At 38.6% G+C, this 22,309-nt stretch overlaps 1 protein-coding gene across 1 annotated transcript; it reads left to right on the forward strand.

Moving 5' to 3' along the window:
- Positions 1–749: 749 nt before the first annotated feature.
- LOC125886236 (choline transporter-like protein 1) lies at positions 750–16,413 on the forward strand. Its single transcript, XM_049572268.1, has 16 exons — positions 750–1,009; positions 1,280–1,366; positions 2,904–3,046; positions 4,100–4,236; positions 5,195–5,288; positions 7,273–7,442; positions 8,169–8,258; positions 9,746–9,888; positions 10,113–10,299; positions 12,198–12,366; positions 12,518–12,674; positions 13,261–13,344; positions 13,445–13,582; positions 14,453–14,689; positions 15,571–15,645; positions 15,895–16,413. The coding sequence occupies exons 1-16, from the start codon at positions 986–988 to the stop codon at positions 15,916–15,918; spliced, it is 1,959 nt and encodes a 652-aa protein (XP_049428225.1). The 5' UTR covers positions 750–985; the 3' UTR covers positions 15,919–16,413.
- Positions 16,414–22,309: the final 5,896 nt, after the last annotated feature.

The raw sequence follows: 22,309 nt of genomic DNA on the forward strand, positions 1-22,309 counted from the left end.
GACTTTGACATAATACAACTTCTTATCTGTACTTCCAAAAATGTCCTTTTCCTACCAAATTAAATCCCTCAACCAGATGAGTGTATCAAAGAAATAAACGATCCTCAAACAACTCACCAATGTTGCATCAACCACAGGAACGCCACTGCTTTCAATACACAGTATTTTTTCCAATAGGGATTGCAGAGTTGTGCCACAGTGAGGAGTAACTTTGTAAATTATGTGTTAGTTCTAACATTTTATGGACTTTGATCCACACATCTGTTGAATGGAGGACTGGGTTTGTAATATTACTTGTTGTTTGAGATAAAGCAACAATAGGATTACATGGTGAGTACAGCTTGTATTCAGTGTCCATCCAGAGTGCTTTATCTACTGCATCATCCCAATATTTTGCTGTTTTAGCCATTTCAAAAGATAAGTGGGACAGTTTTGAGTCCGGAAGTCCAAACCCTCTCTCCTTGTGAGTATTCGACCAGTTTTAATTTAGTTATGGCATTAATGACTTAAACATCAACAATTGCAAACAAAATCAAACTTTTCATCCCAGGATTTTTGAGACTGGGCCCTGGGTAATCAGTTCTACTTTTCTCCCTCTGTGACGCCCCTGCTATACAGCAGCAAAGATCAATATGTTACTTTAAGGCTTTGATGACAACAACAGCTGCAAAGTGTTGAATCTCCACCATTGCTGTATGTCTTCAGTTAGAACTTGATATTTCTGATAGTCCGTGAAGGCAGCACAAGACATTTTGACTTCTTCCGTGTTTACCTGCAGCTCAAAGGGAGTTTTATAAATGGGCGTTAGTTTTTGAATTGAACAGGTCCCAAACAAAGGTGTAATTTGTGTCTCTGTTTGGTTTGCAGGTAACGGTAGAAAGAAAAGAGAAAGGGAAAAGGAAAGGGAAATGAGCCGAAAAGGTTTAACCGAATAAAAGTAACTTGAAAGTTTAGTTTTCGTCAAAGTTAGCTGAAGTCGCTCAAAATGGGATGTTGTACCAGCACCGAGGTAAGTTAGCTACAGCCGGATGGCAGCTATGGCTCCCTTTAAAACTTGAAAACTATGGCAGTAATTCGCGGAGGAGTTTGACACAGCGTGTGTAACGACAGCGTCACTTCTTGAGTCAGTGGCAGCATTTTGTTTTACAGCAACAACACAGTGGTTTGTCTGCTGATTGTGGAGCAGCGGGGGAGCTACTGCAGCAGCAGCAACCGCAACTAAAACAGAAATAAAGCTATCTGTGCCTTCTCTTATTGTCCTTTATTTATGCCTTGGCAGAGCAAACGTGACTGGAAACCGCTGGAGGAGCGCAGTTGCACGGACATCCCATGGCTCATCATATTCACTGTGTTTTGTATTGGGATGGTAAGTTTTAACTGAGTTGCCATTTTATCATGTCCACCCGGCTAAAGCTGATGCAGTCTAATACAGTAACTATAGGAATGCAGCAGCATTAAGTCATTCACCAGAGGTAAAATAGTCAATTTGTGTTCAAACGTTTTACAAAGAGGTTGATTTAACTTTATGGTCATTTTTGGGAACTGTATTTGTGTAGGCTACAGGGTTGGAAATAAGCACCAGCCATCAGCCAAATGCCTCTAAACTATGTAAGTGGCTGAGAGATAAGTTTCACTCACCAGCCAGAAAAGCTTGCTTATCTGATGAGTGTCTGGTAGATTTAAGAATCTACTAGTCACAGTGGCAGCTGGACAAAAATATAAATTTCCAAACTTAAAGGGGTGGGGAAAATATATTTTTGTGTGGCAATATGGGATTGTGACATGGATGCCAAGTATTTTTTTGCTGTATAAATTAATAATATTTCAAATACAAATTAAACTTTTGGTAGCCTACTAAAATAATTTATCATTTGCTTTTTCAATCCACTGGATACATTTTGCTGGAAAAAAAGTTAGCTGAACAGACTGAAAACTTTATGTTACTAGGTAGCACAGATGTTGACAAAGTTTTCCTTTGGGGACATAGTTTGCCATTGAAAAAAGGTTATAAATCACAATTAGGGGTGTTAATATGGCCCCAAATTAATATCACAATATTTCAAAGTATTTTTGCAACAATATTCTTGACAATATGACAAATTAGTAAAAAAAAAAAAAAAAGGTGATTAATTTAAGAAGAATTCAATATGTCAACAAGTATAAATATCGCAAATATGAATTTTTCATAACATTAACAATTATGTCAGTATTATCATGAACGATATGATATGGCACACCCCTGATTGCAATATATGACAAGTTGACAAATGACAAGTTTTATTGCGATAATCGGCATACACGTTTAAATCTGCAGTAATATTGTTCGCGATTTAAAAACTTTGTCAACAACTGTTTTATCTAACAAGATTTTTTTTTTCAGCTCGTGCATCTCACTTCAGTCATTTTATCTGCAGCAAAATGTATCCAGTGGACTGAAAAGGCAATTGATAATATTATTCTAGTAGGCCACCTTAATTTGTATTTTTAATATTAATGATTTATTTGATTGAAAAAATTTGATACATGGCATTATGTAACAATACGATATTGCCACACAAAAATATTGCGATACTATGCTGTATCATTTTTTCCCCCATCCCTAGTAGTTTGTGGTGCTGTTTAATTACATTGTGCTATACTGAAGACTGTTTACCCTAACAGATATATAAGGGGTGGACAAGTAATTAGAAATATGTGTTAGTGTAACAAAAAATCAGTTTAACAGCACCACAAACTACATCCTGGCAAATTAAAACTCAAGTTTTGATTCTAGATTCTTGTCAAGCAGAACCTACTAAAGAAGAGTGCATGGGTCGATCTGATTATTGACGTAGTAATGCCATGTATTTTATATTATCCTGCAGATAGTTAACATGATGTGCTCTAATCTGTGTCGTCCACAGCTGTGTATTTGTGGCTATCCCATCGCCACAGGAGCTGCGTCCAGGCTTATCTCAGGATATGACAGTTATGGCAACACATGTGGCAAGAATAACACCAAGATCGAGGGGGTACCCCTCAGCGGCCGGGACATGACGGACAACAAGTTAGTCTGATGTTTTTTTTTCTCTTTTAGATGACTTAATGTAAGACATAGCAGTTTATTTACAACAAATTCATGCTAAAATATGTAGCAGCAGTAACAGAACATTAAGTTATAGATTCAGTACATTAAAGTAGAAATGTTAAGACCTCTTTTGCCCTCTGTAGATGAGTGTTGGTGGCAGAGAAGAGGCGTTCAGCATTACTTGTGTGCATGCAAGGATTGCATCATGTAATCCTGATCTAATTTGCCACAAACAACTGGATACTGCATTTGTAAACACTTCAGTTTACCTCCCATTCTGGCTTAGATAGTTGATAAGGTTCAGCTGCCCAGATCGTGATGTACTTACCTTCACCTGAAAATTACACATTCCAAATAGCAGCATAATAATTCACTCTTACACAAAAGTTGTAGAAGCTACCAACAGACGTCTCATGTTAGGTCTGTTTGAGCAACTTCATTATCTTAAATTGAAGAGAAGAAGATGTCATTAGTCAGAGGGCTCACATAGATTAATATCAAGAACACAGAGCTGTACTGACTCAATTTCGCACTGTACTCTGCTGTTTGAATTCCTCACATATCTGAATGAAAAGCATAGTTTAAGGGCATATTTCTGACACTAAGAAAGCCGAGGTTAATGTGTATTTTTATCACCCGCACAGAATTGTCACAAATTCTCTCCTTGTCATAATTTATGTGAGAAGTCTTTGATGTTATTCCTCCATTTGGGCAGTAGCTCTCCATCAGCATGCAGCCTGTAGGCCCAGTTTTACTGGAACAATGGGTCATGCTTTATTGATGGGCTGATTGCCCATGGAGGCTTTGAATAAAAGGCGTTTCGGCTACAAAGACGGATCTGTGTGGCAGGGTAGCAAATGTCACCATCTTTCATTTTCTGCCCAGACAGAACAGCCCCAACTGGCATAGTAATAACCAAATATACAGATTTTTTTTTTTGTCAAAGTGAAGTAGTTGGTTATTTTGAGGGTAAAGGTGTGACAGCACTTAATATTTAACAGTTAATGAATATGAATTCTTCCTTCCTATCAGGTATGTGTTCTTTCTGGACCCTTGCAACGTTGACTTAATTAACAGGAAGATCAAGTCCATTGCCCTGTGTGTCTCCAAATGTCCTGCTGCTGAACTCACGTCTTACAGTGATTTAAAGCAGTTTGCTCTGAACAACGGTGAGAGAGAAAAACAGAAGTAAAAAATGTTTTGAAAAAGGTGGATCCTACTTTCCCATGGTTTTTCTGGTTTCTAAGTGACAAAAGGAGACAACAATTTTTGATATTGGTTCAGTACAGCATGTGGGCCTCGTCAAGGTACATCCAGTAAAAGTGCTTGTTTTTGCCACAGGATTGTTACTACAAATGTCTCACAACATTACGGAAAGGATCCTCCAGAGAAGTGAAACATTTTTCCATACCTTTTGCTTTTTCTGGTCTGTTTCATGTCCAAGTCTCCCTAAAGGAGAAGTCTCATTCTGAAATCTCATGAAGATGACTTGTTGCAGGAAGAAAACGATGGAAAAGTTAGTGAGAGTTGGAGGGAGAAATGCCAGTAATAGTTTGTTGTGTTAGTGTATAAATAGCTCATCTTGCTGTTCTCTAAAAGATTTAAATGTTGTGGCTAATTTTGGCACTCTGAAAAAGTCTGCAAGATTTCAGAACAAGACTTCACTTTTAGCGAGACCTGTAGACAAAATAGACAGAATCAGCTAAAGTTATAAAAAAAATGTTTCATTTCTCTGTAGGGTCCCTTCCGTAATGTCATCACACACTAATAATAACAATGTGAGCCTGTCAGTGGGAAAACGAGCACTTTTAAACACTTAAACTGGACACACATTGACGTGACACACCTGCCCTGAGTGGTTACATTGCTGGCTGCAGCGCTCTCTCTCAATACTGGACCAATTTTAAAAACTGTTTCCACATGACACCAAAAATGGGAAAATAGGGTCCAGGTTAAAAAATACGAGAGATACCCTTTAAGTGAGAGAGTTCTGGTTACTGATATTTCCATGTGTTTATGAGAAATGTTGGACTTAATGGGATATAAATTGATGACATTATAAATACTTGCTGACAAATTTTAAATATTCTGAACTTGTAATCTAATTTCTGGTTTTCCTGTTGATAGGATCTCACCTCTGCTCCTATGATATTACTCCTACAAGATACACGGGCCATGGAGACAGATTTACTAAATGTCCCAAACTCCCTGTTTTACCAAGGTAATCCTGCACATCCTTTAGGTTTGAATTAAAGACGCTGTATGTGGCGTTCAGAGCATTAAAACAGCAGCAAACAACTATTTGCTATGTAACGATGTAGCAGACTAATGGCATCCTGTGCAGAGAACGAAGTCAAGCTCCCTCTGTCAGTGTTGTAATATGAGTTTCTCTGTATGTTGTCATTATAGACAGTCCGGCGATGTGTGCATGTTAGTGCATGTGTGTATCCCACTGGTTGGCTAATTGCCACTGCTCTGCACTGTGCTCTATGGCAGTTACCTTTGGCAAGCCCTTTGAAAATTTAATTAATAGGTCTGATTTGTAGTAATTTAGTTTTCACTGGTCAAAATGACATTTCGACATGTTGGAATGTTAATTTAAGATGTCCATGGAACAGTTTTGACATGTTACAAATATATTTTCACATGTAAAAATTACATTTCGATGAGTTAAAACTGATTTATGGATATCTTTCATTTAATTATAGATATCAGTGCTTTCTTTTTTACTACCAAGAGCAACAATTACAAATAGCACAATTATTTCAGATGTGTACATATGTCATTAAAGATATCTACAATTACTTTTTGACTATTAGGAAGTTTATGATTTCTAAAATTAAATTATAAAAGCAACTGTAGATATATCTCAAATATGTGCCCGCATATATCCTGGAGTGCTACTAGTGTAGAAATAATTTTCACTGGTTACAGTTGTGTGACAGATATCTAAAATGCAATTCTAGATATCTGAAATTACATTCATAGTCAGAATTCCAAGCCACCCTATCAATAATTTAATTTTGACTTGTCAGAATTGAATTTTAGATATCTATATCATTTATGATATCTGTAATGTAAGAACAGCTGTAGAGATATATATATATATATAGAATGAACATTGACACTAGTGAGAATTGAATTGTTGATATCAAGAAATAACATTTTTGAAAAGTGAGAACGAAGTTGTTGATATGATTGATTAGTATTGCAACTAGTCGAAATGACATTATGGATATGTTGACTTGGAAATAGAACAAGTCAAAATTGAATTACAGATATCTGTTATTGAGTGTGAATAGAAGTGAATGGTAAGGTGTCGACTAGTTGTAATTAAGTTACAGATATCTACAGTGAAGACCTTCACTACTAAGAAATTCATTGTTATCAAGAATCAGCATTTTGAGAAATGAATTGATGGCATGGTTGTGCAGTAGTTAGCATTGCTGCCTCACAGGAAGAGGGGTCCTGGTTTAAACCCAGGGTGGGGGGTTCAAACCCCGGGGTGGGGGGTGCCCTCCGTGCAGAGTTTGCATGTTCTCCCCACATCAGTGTGGGTTTTCTTCGGGCACTCTGGCTTCCTTCCACAGTCCAAAGACATGCAGGTTCATTGGTGACTCTAAATTGCCCCCAGGTGTAAGTGTGAGAGTGAATAGTTGTCTGTCTCTATGTGTCAGCCATATGATAGTCTGGCGATCCATCCAGACTGTACCCCGCCTCTCTATCAGTGTCAGCTGGGATAGGCTCCAGCCCTCATAGATATGCTCAGAATGTCACATACACCTCCTTTAAAATGCTGGAATGAGAGGTAGGGAGATGGACAGACAGATCACTGGTCCAGTGAGTAAAGTTAAAGATGGATGGCGTGACAGCTCCCTCCATGTAAGCGGATGGGACATAGGCCAATCTAAAAACTCAAACTACACATTAAAATCTTGTCATTTTAGTTAGTTTGTATCACGTTGATGTTCAAGTGTTTATTTTTTCTGATAAGTTTGGTTAAATAGTTTGATGCTATAAAAATGAAATTTTGTTTGGTTAATTCCAAAACAAAATGTCGCACAAATGTGCACTGTAACATTCTCCTACACATTCCAGGACCAAGTAAAGACTGTAGATGTAGTGCTATAGTCCATAGTCTTCTGCTTCAAGACTTGCCATTAAAAAAAACTAACCTGTGTTCTTCATCTTTGTCATGTCTGTAGTAAGCCTATCCCAGTGCTCCACCGCTGTATTCCTGTGGATGTTGGCTGCTATGCTGAATTCGCCCAGGCATTCATCACATTCGTCAGTGACAACACTGTGCTGCGGCGGATCGTTGCTGGAGTCATGGCCAGCAAGGAGATCATCATGGGCCTCTGTGTGCTGGCTTTAGGTATAACACATGGTTGCATCTGGCTAACAATATACATGTAGATATTTTAAGTGAATCATTAGTTGTTTCTATTAGATGACAAGCTACTGGTGTGGTTTTATGTTGTTATTGTTGTTGTCTGCTCCCATTGCACTGCCAACAGGATGGCTCATGAGGATTCAGTAGGAAGGCAACTTTCGGAAGCGAAGCTATTTTTGTCATAAAAATAACAGGAAATGTCTGAGTGGTTACAGCCATTGTATCCGCTGAAGTTTAGCCCACAGGCATTAATTTAAGGTCTGCTCTAACACCTCCCATTGGTGCAGCAGAAAAGACAGATCCCATGTCAGTTTGAGACATCTTTGTTTCTCAATTATTTTATCTGTGTTGTTTGGTGGCATAGACTGTCAAGGCTACATGATTTAAAGCAGTCTCCACAAATGGGATGTCTGGGCTGTTCTCATTCACTCACTGTTTAAATGACAAACCCATGGCTCAATTACATTGCAGTTATAGTGTTCAGTGTGTTTATTTTAAGACAAAGCAATATTTTATCAAACCTTGTAAATATGTAAAAAAAAAATAAAAAAATAAATATATATATATATATATATATATATATCTATCTATGTATGTATATACACACACACACACACACACACACGCACATAAGAATATAGATCATAAAATCAGCACTTTTCATGATGTAACTTTTATATACTCATATGTTTGTCGTTTTTTTCTCAGTCCTGTCCCTGATCCTGATGGTTGTCATTCGTTATATCACCAAGGTTCTGGTTTGGATTCTAACAGTTCTAGTAGTCATTGGCTCCATAGGTAAGCAATTTAGACATTTTAAAGGAATGTTTCACCTGCAAAATGACCATTTGTATATCAGTTACTTGCTGAGTGTTATGTTGTTTTAATGAAGAAAACTTTGTTTTTCTTGCATGCCTCCTCGTACTTTGGGGCATGTTTTGGTCCCCAGATTTTACAGCAGAGTGAGTGCTCTTCACTTTCATGCTGCTCTTTGGTACAGGCAGCTGTGGACACAATGCAGCGGGCCAGAGGAGGAGAGACTTTTCACAGCGCAATGCCGGGTTCACACTGAACGCAGAAGCTTCCTGATTTGTTAATTGTCGCACAGCCGCCCATCAGCAGTCGCCTAACTGTTCACACCAGAGGCCTGTTTCTCTGTGCTAGTCATCTAAGCGATCACATATAGAGCTTTGTCTCTGTGTGTGTGTCTGTGTGTCCACTTGTCCCTTGCGCTCTCTGTTTAGACACAGCAGACATATACATGGAAGCGTAGGATGCATATTTTATTATTTATTATAGTCAGATCATTTATATCATATCTAATATATCCTCTATATTGTTCAGAATCGATGATCAGTGGGCTTTCTTGCCAGATTCACTTTCAGCTCATGGAAAAAATAGACCAGATACTTAAATCTATTGCTGCAGATAGCAAGTTGGCCAGTGAGCTCGGCACCGAGCAGTGTCCATTGTTAACAGCCCAGTCGGTTAACATGGGTGTCGAAAGCAAGCAGGCAGGGCTCCCTAGAAAATCGGCATGCTTAACGGTGCTTCCACATCCAGTGTAAAGCCGGTGTAAGGCTCTGAGATAACGTAATCTTCCGCCCTCTGCTTAGAAGTGGTGAAGTTACATGTCACAGCAACGTAATAACACACAGTTTCTGGCTTTTGTGTCATATCTAGTGTCTGCAGAAAAAGTTGTGCACATTTCCCATCTGTTGTTGGAGCATTTAGCTTGTTTACTATATCCCTGTTGCTGTCACTGAGCGTCACGCTGAACCCCATTAAAGTCTGAAAGTCTTTATTGAAGACAAGGAACAAACAGATTCGATATTCGAATTGAACAACCAAATCTGATTTGACGGCATAATTCCGAGTCAGGTACAGCCTTAATTTTGGCTAAAAACGTACTATGTAAAACACACAACACACATACAAGCAGAACACACAGGTAGATGCATGCGTTTGAACTTTGCTCATAGCAGAGCTTGTAAACTGATGTTTTAATATAGTTTTGCTGTTTTTAAACTTTATTTCAATTCATGAAGAGTGCTTTTTGAGGGGGATTCTCCGTTCACAGTGGAGGCATGCAAGAACGGTTTTCTCCACAAAATCAAGGCAACACACAGTGAGCAGTTGATGTGAAAAAGACCATTTTGTGATTGAAGTACCCTGTAATATATGTTAATATTTCATTTTGTTTCACTCAGTTACATCACACTGATACAAAATAACAGCACAGGGTGTTTTATACTTGAACTCTTTTCTGCTCTGATGTTTTGCAGGTGGGACAGCCGTCCTCTGGTGGCTCTATGTTGACCACAGGAAAGCCCTTGACAGTAACACCTTATCAGTATTTGGGAAAGAAGTGGCCTCAGACAATGTTAAGGCTCTGCTTATATATGCAATTGTTGCTACGATTTTCACGGTATGTTTGAAAGCATAGGTACCGCATGAGTGCATGCATTTGGTGATAGTTGATATCCTGTTTACATGTTTTTTACAGTTTCACGAAGTACTTAATAAAAAAACACAGCATGTGGTTAAATAGGAGGGTTAAACTTGTGTCTTTTTGTCCATCAGAGAAATGTCCACCTCTGCAGCTCTTTTCAGTGAATTCATTAGATCACAATTCTTTGTATAAAACTCCAGGTGGTTCTCCTGCTGGTGATGTTCTTCATGAGGAAGCGTGTGGCTCTCACCATCTCCCTGTTTCACGTGGCTGGTAAAGTGTTCATCCACCTTCCCCTGCTGGCCCTGCAGCCTTTTTGGACCTTCCTCTGCCTCATGCTCTTCTGGGTCTACTGGATTGCTGTGCTTCTCGCTCTCGGGACATCAGGTGAGACAAAGGCTGGTGTTACTGGTAGTTCAATTCCATGGATGTTTGTCAGAACTGCATTTGTAATTTAGTATGATAAATTGTTGTATACATGCTTCAGAATAGTTTTTTATTATCTGTGCAGCACACAGACTACAGTAGTTTGCAGCATCAGTGTCAGCGGTAGCGTTCCCAAACAAGTAGAATATTAAGTTTGTTCCTTGTGACATTTTGTCCTGGTTTTGAGGCATGACTAAACTCCCACATTTGGAATCTTGTGCCAGTCTCGTGATGTGGGAGGATGGAGTCAAAGAACGACTTCTCTCTTCATCTCCCACTTCTCTTTTCTGCAGCTGATTTTAAATTCCTGCAAAGAAGTATTTAAAACAAAAGGCCAGTGCAAACAAAGTCAAAACACTTTCTTGCTTTCTGTTTGCTATTTTATGGATGTATAGTGGTGAATGTTTGTAATCATATTAATGTGGTAGTTTTTATTTCGATGACATTGAATTTTAGTTGCTCACAGTGAAATCTTGTCTTACAATATATTATATAAAATATATTTTATAATGAAGCTTTCCAAAAATGTATCTTTTGGTTGCATTAGTTAACCCCTTTCACTTCCCCCCTACCAAAGACCCATAATTGTCTTTTTAGGGGGGCAGGGGATCATTATGGGGTGAAAGCAGGTCAATAGTATATGTCCCATAGTAGGGGTATACCTCATCTGAGAGCTGGGAATCTGAAGATTAATTTGAGGTGCAGCACAGTTTTTCGTGTCTCAAATCTGTAATAATAAACGTATTTTGGTTTGGTGCCTATTCAACTTTGAAAGTTAAGAGTATAGTGGATTATGATGGAAATAAATGATGGCCATTTTCATGCTCAATTATGTCTCAAAAGTTGTTGCAGCAATTTTTTTGTTATGACTTGAGAATTAGTTAAATGGTACTAAAATACCACAATGAGACATCGGGGACCTTGAGGAACACCACAGAAAAATACCTTTTGCATTTCTTAGTGTTTAGATAGCGAACATTTCTATTCTACAAAGTGCTGAGAATCTCCCTTGTTGTCAATATACCTATGAAAGCCACACATCATCTGTGTGCTCCAGGTCTCTAGTTTGTGGTCATAATGTTTCATGAGGCTGGGATTATCCCTGAGGTCACTAAAAGTGAGGTCAATTCGGGGAAAAAAATGCCTCAATACAATGAAATGGCTACTATAGGGGCTAACATCATTACACGTGAATACAGTTGGGCTCATTGAATCCACAAGAGTCTCAGCTTTCTAGTCATACTCAATTTATGTAATTTTAATACTGTTTAGGAACCCCAGTATGCAGACATATTCAAATACAGTGGGCAAAAATACACATTTGTACTCCAGGCAACAAACTACACGGTTTTGCCCGAAACTGTATGAGACTAGCATAACACAGACATGTCTGTAAAGGGAAGGCTTACAGGTACTTTTTAAAAAAGAAAAAAAATCTGGACTTGTTTGACGTTCTTCCTCTCTGAGGTATGGAAAATTGCTGTGCAAAGAGGAAACGTTGCACAATGTTAATATGAGAAAAGAATGTGGTAAAATACAAGTTTCCGGTTTATAAAGTATGGTATATGTTACTGTGCATTTCACACAGTTGGTCTCCAGCCAATTTATGTATTGTGTTTAATGTTCATGAAAAGCAGTTGTGACAGGGCAGTCAGTCAGCTCAGTAGCTTGGTGCAGACATACATTAATTGCAAGTAAAAGTCAGGTACAATTTATTGCAATGGTTTCCAGATAGGATGCTAAAAACTATTAAGGAAATATACAGTTGTGTACAATACACATGAACACTTCCTGTGTAAAATGACACTGAGTGAACAGTGTAAGATCTGACCCAACCTCCTGCTCATATTCCTTCACAGGGACGCCAGTAAAAAACAACGCTACAGGTGTAGTTGAATATCAGATGCAGGGGCCTCTTCAGTACTTGGTGTGGTATCATGCTGTGGGTCTCATCTGGATCAGTGAGTTTATTCTCGCGTTCCAGCAGATGACCATTGCTGGAGCTGTGGTCACCTACTATTTTACCAGGTACGAAAGGAGTGACAGAAAGTAATTTGTATTTCATCACATGGAAGACTTTGTGTTGTCTTTGCTGTCATTATTCTATTTTTAGACTATATAACTTCAAGTCTATCCTGTCTCTCTCTCTCTATCTCTGTCTCTATCTGATTAACTTTAGGAATAAATCCCAGTTGCCAGCAACCCCCATCCTCTCCTCAATGTTACGTGCCGTCCGCTACCATCTGGGTACTCTGGCCAAAGGCTCCTTCATCATCACGCTTGTTAAGATCCCTCGTCTCATCCTAATGTATCTCCACAGCCAGCTCAAAGGAAAGGTGAGCTGTGACATTTATGCAAAGTTTATTGAAAAATGCTGCAAACTCTGTTATGGTCTAATGTTGAGCCTGGAAGCAGGATGTCTGCACTTCCTTGAAAAAGTCTTAAAATGTCTTCAAGTCAATTTCAGAAATATTACACCTTAGTGTAAGTCATTAAATAGTCACAAATTCTTATTCACAAGATCTTACTTGCTACAAACTTGACCTAACTTTATTATTCATCATTTAACTTCATCTTTTCTACATCAAAGTCCACATTTCTGATGTTACAAATCTTTAAACCTCCCACTGAACCTAATACTGCCTTTTTACTTTATACTTGCACTTACCTAATGGCAAAATGTAGATTAATGATAACCATATTCCAACATAAAACCTTCCTTTTAACTTACCTGCAATGCTTAAATTAGAAAAAGATCATTTGTGTAAAAATCAGTCCTGAATTTGGTTTAAAATTATTTTGAAAATATCTTAAAACACTTAAAACTCAAGTGTCTACACTTTGGTAAGTGGACATTATCAACTTTTAATACACACATTTTAATTGGTTTGTTATCCTGTAAATGTCTGTCTTTTCTCACAGGAAAATGCCTGCGCTCGCTGCATGCTGAAAGCTTGTGTCTGCTGTTTGTGGTGTCTTGAGAAGTGCCTTGCATACTTAAATCAAGTAAGTAATTTCAGGTTGGTAAAGGGGGAAAATTTAGTATACTGTACAGTGGAGACAAGTTTTTACAGTGTACATGTTCGTTCCTATTGCTTCATTTCAGAATGCTTACACTGCAACAGCCATCAACAGCACCAGTTTCTGCACCTCTGCCCGTGAGGCTTTCGTTATTCTGGTGGAGAATGCCCTCCGAGTGGCCGCAATCAACACTGTGGGCGACTTTGTTCTCTTCTTGGGAAAGGTACTGCACAGAGACATGTTCTTTATTATTGTCCACTAGGCCTGTCAAGATAACTATGCTGTCGACTTAATGTCATATATATATGGACATGACCTTTATATTGCCTGTTGTGTTTACATGCGTGTTTGTTTATATAAGAATGTCACCAAGAATTTTTTTTTTTTTTTTTTGTTTTGTTTTGTTTTGTTTTGGTCCCTCACCTCTTTGCACCAATCCGGAAATTAAAACAAAAAAAAAGACGGTCAGCTACACTGCGTCGTCTTAAAAGACGACGTAGTGTAGCTGACCGGTAGCTGCAGCTGCACTTTTGGAATGGAAAAGTCATTGTCCTGATAGTTGTCAGCTTGGCAACCCCTGGCAACGAGCAATTCGGTGCATTGTTTGTAGTTTTACCCTCCGACAACTTCATCCTCCACTTTGTAAATCCACCAGTGAGCTGGCTCCCAGGCCGTCCATCCCCGGGAGCCGACTGCAGCACAGCGGCTGGACAAAAGAGGAAACTACTGTGTTCTTAGAGCTTCTTGAAGCTTGCCTAATAGTTGCAGGAGGCATTACTTGGTTTTGTTTATGTTGGAGAAAAAAAAGTCTCAAAGTAATTTTGGGCTACTCCTACAAAATTACTATAATTTTATATGTACTTTTTTCGTATTCCAGTAACTGAAAGTGCATTGCTCTTTGCAAGGGTGTGCTTTTAGTATTATGCTTATACTGTTATTATATTGGGGCAGAAATCTGTGACAATATATTGTCCAACATAGTTAGTTATTGTGACAGGCCTATTGTCCACTAAACAATGTTTTATCTGAGATACTTTCCCAAACTAAACTGACCTTAATTTTTTTTTAACTTCTCTTTTATCTACACTCTAAGATTCTCGTAGTCTCCTGTACAGCTTTTGCCGGCGTCCTGGCTCTGAACTACCAGCGGGACTACACCGTGTGGGTCCTACCTCTCCTCATCGTCTGTCTGTTTGCCTTCCTGGTGGCTCACTGCTTCCTCTCTGTCTTTGAGAACGTGGTGGACGTTCTCTTCCTCTGCTTTGCTGTGGACACAAAGTACAATGATGGCAGCCCTGGACGCGAGTTCTACATGGACAAGGCCTTAATGGTAAGAGGATAGTGCATGTAAAGGGATATAAAGGCTAACGGCTAATGATGTAACAAATAACAACCCATACGAACAGATTAATCCTAAAGTAGTACATACACTTATTTAAAGCGAAAGTTCAGATCTTTTGAAGTGGAGATATATGAGGTATTTATTCATAACCAGTGCATTACCTACAGTACCATGATGGTTTGGAGAAGCAGGCAGGTGTACTGCTACAGAAACAAAGCAATCTACTACTGTGGATGGGGGTCAGCAGCAAAACCTATTTTAGCCACCCAACAAAAAATCGGTTTCATATCAGTATTTTTGCTGCTTTACCAGTTAGGCAGTCCTTTACCTGAACAGCTTCAGCTACCCATCTATGCGCTCTTCAAAGTCACCAGACACATTGAGAAAAACAGTAATGTAAAGTCCCTGAGCACAGGAGCTGCTGGTCTACTGCTGCTTTGATCAGTAAGTTAGTTTGTGTTGTTGTATGACTTTGGTGAATCTGAATAAACCACTTAAAACGCCAAAGTCACACAAAAACATAAACAAAATAACTGATGGAGACAGCAGTAGACCAGTGCCTCCTGAGTTAAATCACTGTTTTTCTCAATGGAGTTTGGCTTTTAAGAGATCAATATAATGGCTTCAGCTCCCAGGTGGAAATTGCTGTCTGACAGTAAGGTCTAGTGGTGATAATATTCTAAATATAGCATACAACATGCATATAACATTATGAACTTTGAGCACCATTTTTTTTCCTCGACGCCCAATGCTTTCTAATTCCATACCATGACACTTCTATTCTTGTTCTTGTAACAGCAACGTACATATTCTCTGAAATAAAAAAAGATTAAAATAAGTGTTCTTAAACTCTGTCTCTCCCTTCTTAGGAATATGTTGAGAACAGTAAAAAACAGGGTTTGTACAAGTCTGGCGATGGAGATGGACGAGAGATGAAGCCCATGGTGAGTTGGAAAATCTTTGCAGTCTTCTCACTATATTGTATGGAAGCTGCTTCAGTCCAGCTGGAAAGCAAGCACAGAACAGTCTTGAGCAAAACATAAAGCGTAAACTGGGTTCATGTCTGTGACGTTATTCAGACCAAGTAAATAAGCTAACCGCCAGGCTGTGTGTGATTCCAGTACTTTGTTTTGTGGTTTGAAGGAGAGTAAATATATGATTGTTTTTTGTTTGTTTTTTTTTAATTCTTGCAGGCACGTGGAGGGACTTCAGCTTAACATCAGAAAGTCAGCCAAAACCACTAAAAATACACCAAAGTTTAACTCAGAGTTTATCAACATTTCACTCCAGGGACATCGGAAAGATAACAATGCATTTTCTACAGAGGCTGCAAAGAGTTTCAGCTAAAGATGCATTGGGTTTTATTTTTTTTTATATATTTTTGAGTAAGAGGGATTTAAAGTCTGACACTAATACATGTTGCTGTAATAAGGCAATGGCTTTTTGGGTGTGGTCATAAATAAGATAGGTTTGCTTTTTTTTGTCTGTTTCCTAAGTAACTGTTTTTTCTCTTTTATTCCTTTTAAATAATACGAACGTTTTGACATGGTTTAACATGTTTGGCTCTCTTTATTACAGAATTAGTGTTAGCTATAGTTTAAATGGTTGGGTGTACATTTTGTAATAGATGGCTAACTGTTTTGTCAAAAGCTGTTCAAGTTGTTTTATGGTTCCTCAAGTTTTATACTTAAATAAATTAAAATGCAAAGTTGTATTGTTTGATCTTTTGTCCTTGTGTATACCACCCTGCGTATGTCACATGGAGTGTCTCCTTTCTAGCCACGGGTCTGTTGCAGGTTACTTCACTGAATTTTGACTGAGATATCATGCACAGCATAGCATGTACGGTCAGTGTGGTATTACATCCTGGTAATTATACTGCACATCAGCCACTTCTAGTCAGCAGGGGGCAGCTTATGAATTGAAACATACAAATAGTCTACACTGTAGACTCCTCTCATCTTTTGCTGCAGGGTTTTTATATTCACACAGTTACACTAACAATAAAACAGGCAGTGCAGATTTAGTAACCTATACTCCAAGAGCTAAAAGAGATGTGGACTTGGTAGACCTTTTTAAACGGTAGCTAAAAACATCCATCCATTTTCGTAACCACTTCTCTTGAGGGTTGAGGAGGGGCTGGAGCTTATCCTATCTGACATTGGGTCAGAGGCAGGGTACACCCTGGACAGGTGGCCAGACTATCGCAGGGCTGACACATAGAGACAGACAACCATTCACACTTAGAGTGACCAATTAACCTATCCCCAACCTGCATGTCTTTGGAGTGGGAGGAAGCTGGAATACCTGGAGAAAGGCCACTCTGACATGGAGAGAACATGCAAACTCCGCACAGAAGGGCTCCCTCTTGGGATTGAACCAAGAACCGGCTTTTAATAAATGTCACTCTTATTATTATCTTTATTAAGTCATTTATTTTTATTATTCTTACTTGGCTCTGTTTTTGTTTGCCTCTACTAACATCTACTTTCTTTTTTATTGTCTAATTTTGTTGCTTTTGTTTTAATGTGTTGCATTTTCGTTGTGAGGCACTTAGATCTGCATCCCTCATATGAAGAGTTTATTATTGTAATTATAATAAATATTTGAGTTTAGGATACAAATATCTGTTAAGGATGCCACCGTCAAGTCCAAATTTCAGGGTCTGCTGACATAAAAGTCTAAATGAAGACAAGGCTTTAATTTATTGTAAAGAAGCACATAAAAAGCAGCACTTACTGCATCAGCATGGTCCATATGATTTACCAAAAACAATCACGCTAAGGATGCCTAACTTAAAGTAAGTGACAGATACAAACTGCAGATTGAGTTCCTGAACAGATTCCAGGTTGAATGAATGAAGTTAATTTTCATTTTTCTTCTATTAAAGACAATAATTTAAATCTTAACACAAAAAGTAAAACTATTCATCTGCCTACTGCACTGCTCAGACAGCAAAACTGTTAGAGGACGAAGCTGTGGGGTCTAACTTTAACCACCTGAGGGCAGCAAATCCTCTAGAATAAAAGACATTTCCATGTGGCCCCACTTCAGATGTTCAAAAACAATGAGAGCAAAAAATACAGTTTTAAAAGTTTAGACTTCTCTTCATTCACATAGGGAATAAAAGCTTGTCGCCATTTTGATTTCTTGTTGCTTTTTGGACATCATTCCACATTTCATGACCTAATTTGATTTCAAAAAGACGAAACCTGAAGTTGGTAACTTCTGGAACATTTGGGCAAAGATTGGGTGTTGACCATGGTGTTGACACAGGGCTACTGCAGGTCCTTAAAAAATGTCCTAAACTCAATGTTCTGAAATATCAGACCTTAAAAGTCATTTAAATTTTTCAAATTCCACAAACACTTTATCTAATTTCATTTATCCATCTTTTCATTTGTTTGAATAACATTGGCCGTTGGAAAAATGTAGATTAGCCTAACTCACTCTATTAACCATATTCCTACATAAAACCTGCCTTTGGATGAGACCACATTAGGGGTGTAAATATAGACAGTGCAGGCAGTGCAGTTACACTGGGGTGGGTGAGGTGTCTACACTCTCTCTCTCTCTCTCTCTCTCTCTCTCTCTCTTTCTCTCTCTCTTTCATTCACCTTGCAAGTGACTCAACTTGCCACCTCAGAAATACACCTGTGTTCAAAAAAGAGCACTTGTTAAAATACAAATGCTGCCGTCTGCTATGTACGCCCTCGTCAAATCCATCTCTGTCAATGTTTCTTTTCTTTTTCTTTTGTGAAATAGTCAGTAGCAATCTATAACAAAATGATATGTTCATTTTACATTAACTATAAATAAACTCTTTTTTTTTAAATCCATTGAATATTTTTTTTAATTTGGTATTTTTGTAATCTACAGATTTGCAGTGATGATTGGTAATATGTGTTTTGATGTTGTCCAACGTCAAGTCTTTATGTCATCATGTGATGATACTACAAAATATACGGTGGCTGTTTTGAACCAAAATCAGGCACTAGGGCCCGTTATAATAGTGTGCACTAGGGCCCATTCCAACCACTGTATGCCACTGGACCACATACAGTATACTTATCTTCCTACTTATGTGTAATGCTTAAAGATGTAAAAGATGATTTGTCCAAAAATCAGTCTTAAATTTGATTTAAAATGATCCAGAAAAGGTCTTTAAAAGCATTCAGTGTAAGTGTCTGATACCAGTAGACACCTTGTTACATATACACACTCTCTCTCTACATATAGTGCTGACGATGGCTGTATTTTTTCAGATATCTCTAAAACAATTTTCCTCACATATTTTAAATGTATTCTATCTCAGTATCTCCACCAAAGGCAGAAAGACATGTTTTGTGCCTGCTAAGAAATGTAAACCTATTCTAAATGAAATATTAAATTTTTTTTTTTCCATGCAGCATCTCAGATTTAGAAGTAAATTACTGAAGTTGTGATACCTTGTACGTTAGAAATGTTTATGGTCACCATGGAGGTGGACTGACCTGCCATAAATCTAATACCACCTGAGTGTATCCACAATCTACTGATGTATAGATCACTGCCTCATCCCCTCCAGTTTCCTTCCAATCCAGCATTGACCAAGCAAGAATCAAGCCGCTAAGCAGTTAGGGGTTATTGATGGAAGAGCTCTCTCTGCTCACTGCTGTCCGCCTCCATAAAACGCAGGAATCCAGAGGAAAACAGCTCGATGGCTGCAAGTGAGTCACACCTAAGTGGTTTCTGTAGTACTTAGAAAACACCAACCATTCCTGGAAATCCTTAGTCATTGGATAGAAGGACGGGAAAACACGTTCTGCTAGAGGCCTGAGGGGGAAAATTTGTATTTCATAATTCACTTACTGGAATTATTTTGATATGGTAATTATAGTGAACAACGCAGGCAGACTTGACAATGTAAGTTAATGGTTGGAGATTACTGACCCATGAAAGCCACATCCTTAGAAGCATCTTTTACATATCATTCAAAATAAGACTACAGAGATCACATTTTTGTGAATTATGCTGTATTTTGGACACTGGGGGAAGATGTTAAAATACCTTTGTCTCTATTATAGCCTCTCAGAATTCATTTTGAATGCCTCCTATATACATGTATTTTTAAGCCTTTTATATATTTTAAAACCTCTGTCTCAACACACTCTGAGGTATATGTGCATATTATTTATTTACTTTGCAGGACAGGTGCAGTATGTCATACTATAGTGTTCTCAGCACACAAGCAGTGTATGAAATAATCATTTGCTTCTTGACAGCAGCTCTAAAGCTCTGATTCAACTGGTAAATAGTTTACAACCATTAAACCTGTCTTGCCCCATCCTATATGGATGGATGTCTATTGTTTGCGCTGACTCAGGTGCTGTAACATGAGCCTGCTAAGTGTGTGTGTGTGTGTGCGTGTTGGAGAGTGTATTGACCAAACAGTGACTTCACCATTAAGGTGAGCCTTACTGCCTCCTCAGCAGCTTCTCCCTGGACGCTCAGTCCAGGCCTTTTTCAATGGTGCTTACATTAAGTACACAAACAAGACTGCAACAATGGAAAGTGCTCACAATGCGTCTGTAGACGTGCAACACAGGGGAAACCTCTTATACAATAGGAAGTAATGTCTGTGATCATGATTATCATCATAAGAGGAAAGAAACACGGCCACACACGTGTAATTCAGTTTCTAGTTTCTCAAGCCACAGAGAAACCAACAACCATCACACTCTCCCAGTGTATTTTGTAGCAGGGCTGGGAGACATAGTGGAATATTTATTGTATGATTATTGTATGAAAATTGACTTCTCAGTATGCCATGCTATGGCAAATGGATACAAACAAGAGCACAAAAAAAGTATTAGTTCATATATATTTTATATTTTTATTGAGCCAAAGCAGACGATACATACAGTGCACTGATCAGCGCTCATTTCCATTAATTTGAAAGAATTATAAAATCATATTCATGTAAAGTCACAGATGATACAAAAAGATGAACGAACAGTGTCAAAAATTTAAAAAAAAAAAAAAAAAAAAAAAATTAAAAAGGAAAGGAATAGCTGACAGATAAGGCAGTCCAGGAACATTTCCTACCTTTATCTTCCCCCTTATCTTTCAAAACCTCTCCTGTTTCCTGTCCTTATTTCACTCATTAACTCATCACATAAAATGAAACAGTGGATAACTGCAGGCTACAACCATGGATAGATTACTTAGCAGGTTTACCCAGCCTGTTCTCATTCCCAACTTGTTAAATCTCACCGCTTTGTCAGTGATTACAGCAGCAGACACCAATGCAAAAAGGTACCTTTTGCAGAGATATGATATGCTGTCAGCTGGCGTCAGTTTGTAACGCTGCTGGCAACTAAGTAACATAAAGAGCTGGAAAGTCCCTATGGGGTGTTAGCTTCCTGTGTGAATGTTGAGCCAAACCATGATGTTTCTTTAAAACCTGTTCTTGATGCATAAGGACATACATTTAAAAATGAGGTGTTACTGTGTCTGACCTGTTTGTCTGTTTTGTGTGGATGAAGCCAAATCACTTAAACTGTGAACCAAATCTACCCTCGGGTACAAATAAAGTTACCTTACCTTACCTTACCTTACCTTCATTGCAAGTGTTTACATTTAAAGACTGTATGTCTCTAACAGGCAGAAACTGTACATTTCCTGTGAAAACTTAAGTGTATTTTTAAACAGACACTTCATGTCACAAGCAGATCTTGTCACAGGCCAACAACAGATGCAAGAGGATACCTAGCAGGTAATAGTTAGACATTGAAGTCAACTGACAAAGTGGCGATGAAGAGTTGGAATGAGACAGCATTGGCCTCCCAGGCACAGGCCCAGGGGCCCTAAGGGTCATGGGCCCCACTGGTCCTTCATCTGCAAAATGTCACTCAAAGTACTGTAATATACCGACCATATCTGTGCCCAGGAGCCCATTGTCTCATAAGCCACCCACGGCTACAACGCAGGAACTTCTACGTGAAAGGTGTGATGTGACGGATTGCCAAATCATATCATGCTGTGGGAGACTGCCCTTTAAGACATATTCAGCCCAGCTGCTAGAAGAAAATGTTGGCATCATACGTTTCTGCAAACCACGTTTCATACATAGACTATCATATCAATGTTAGAAGTGACATGGTATATGAGCTGACTGTCATCTGGAGGTTAGAAGGATGGTGGATGGTGTGACATCTACATGCCTGCAAAGCTGCAGACCACTGTTTGAAACCAACAAACAACAAAGCCGGTTGTGATTTAGCAGTCATTGCTGTGTTGCCAGAGGCTTTTCAGCCACCAGATGTGGGTGTTTTGGAGTGACCTGTCACTATTCTTCCAGTGACTATTTTAGCAATCCGTTGCCTTTTTCCAGCGGCTGTTTAAGTGACCCATCACTGTGTTTCGAGCAGCTTTTAGGTATGGAAGTGGTTGCTTTTTTTTTTTTACATCACTGCTTTTTCTGCCAAGATTGTGACCCCCAGACCAGATATTTTCAAACCAAAACATGATATTTCCTGACAATAGCAAAGAGATTTTTGTGCCTACACCAAACCTAACGTTAACCACAGTGTTGTTGAAACATAAAGTGCCAGTGTATCAAGTACA

Source organism: Epinephelus fuscoguttatus, linkage group LG3 (assembly GCF_011397635.1).
Source record: "Epinephelus fuscoguttatus linkage group LG3, E.fuscoguttatus.final_Chr_v1".
In the NCBI taxonomy this organism is placed as follows: domain Eukaryota; kingdom Metazoa; phylum Chordata; class Actinopteri; order Perciformes; family Serranidae; genus Epinephelus; species Epinephelus fuscoguttatus.

Excerpts from the sequence above, each read along its gene's own strand:
- LOC125886236 (XM_049572268.1), top strand. The coding sequence starts at position 986 with ATGGGATGTTGTACCAGCACCGAG. Across the intron at positions 9,889-10,112 it reads TTGTTGCTACGATTTTCACG|GTGGTTCTCCTGCTGGTGAT; the intron begins GTATGTTTGAAA and ends ATAAAACTCCAG. Across the intron at positions 13,583-14,452 it reads TTGTTCTCTTCTTGGGAAAG|ATTCTCGTAGTCTCCTGTAC; the intron begins GTACTGCACAGA and ends CTACACTCTAAG.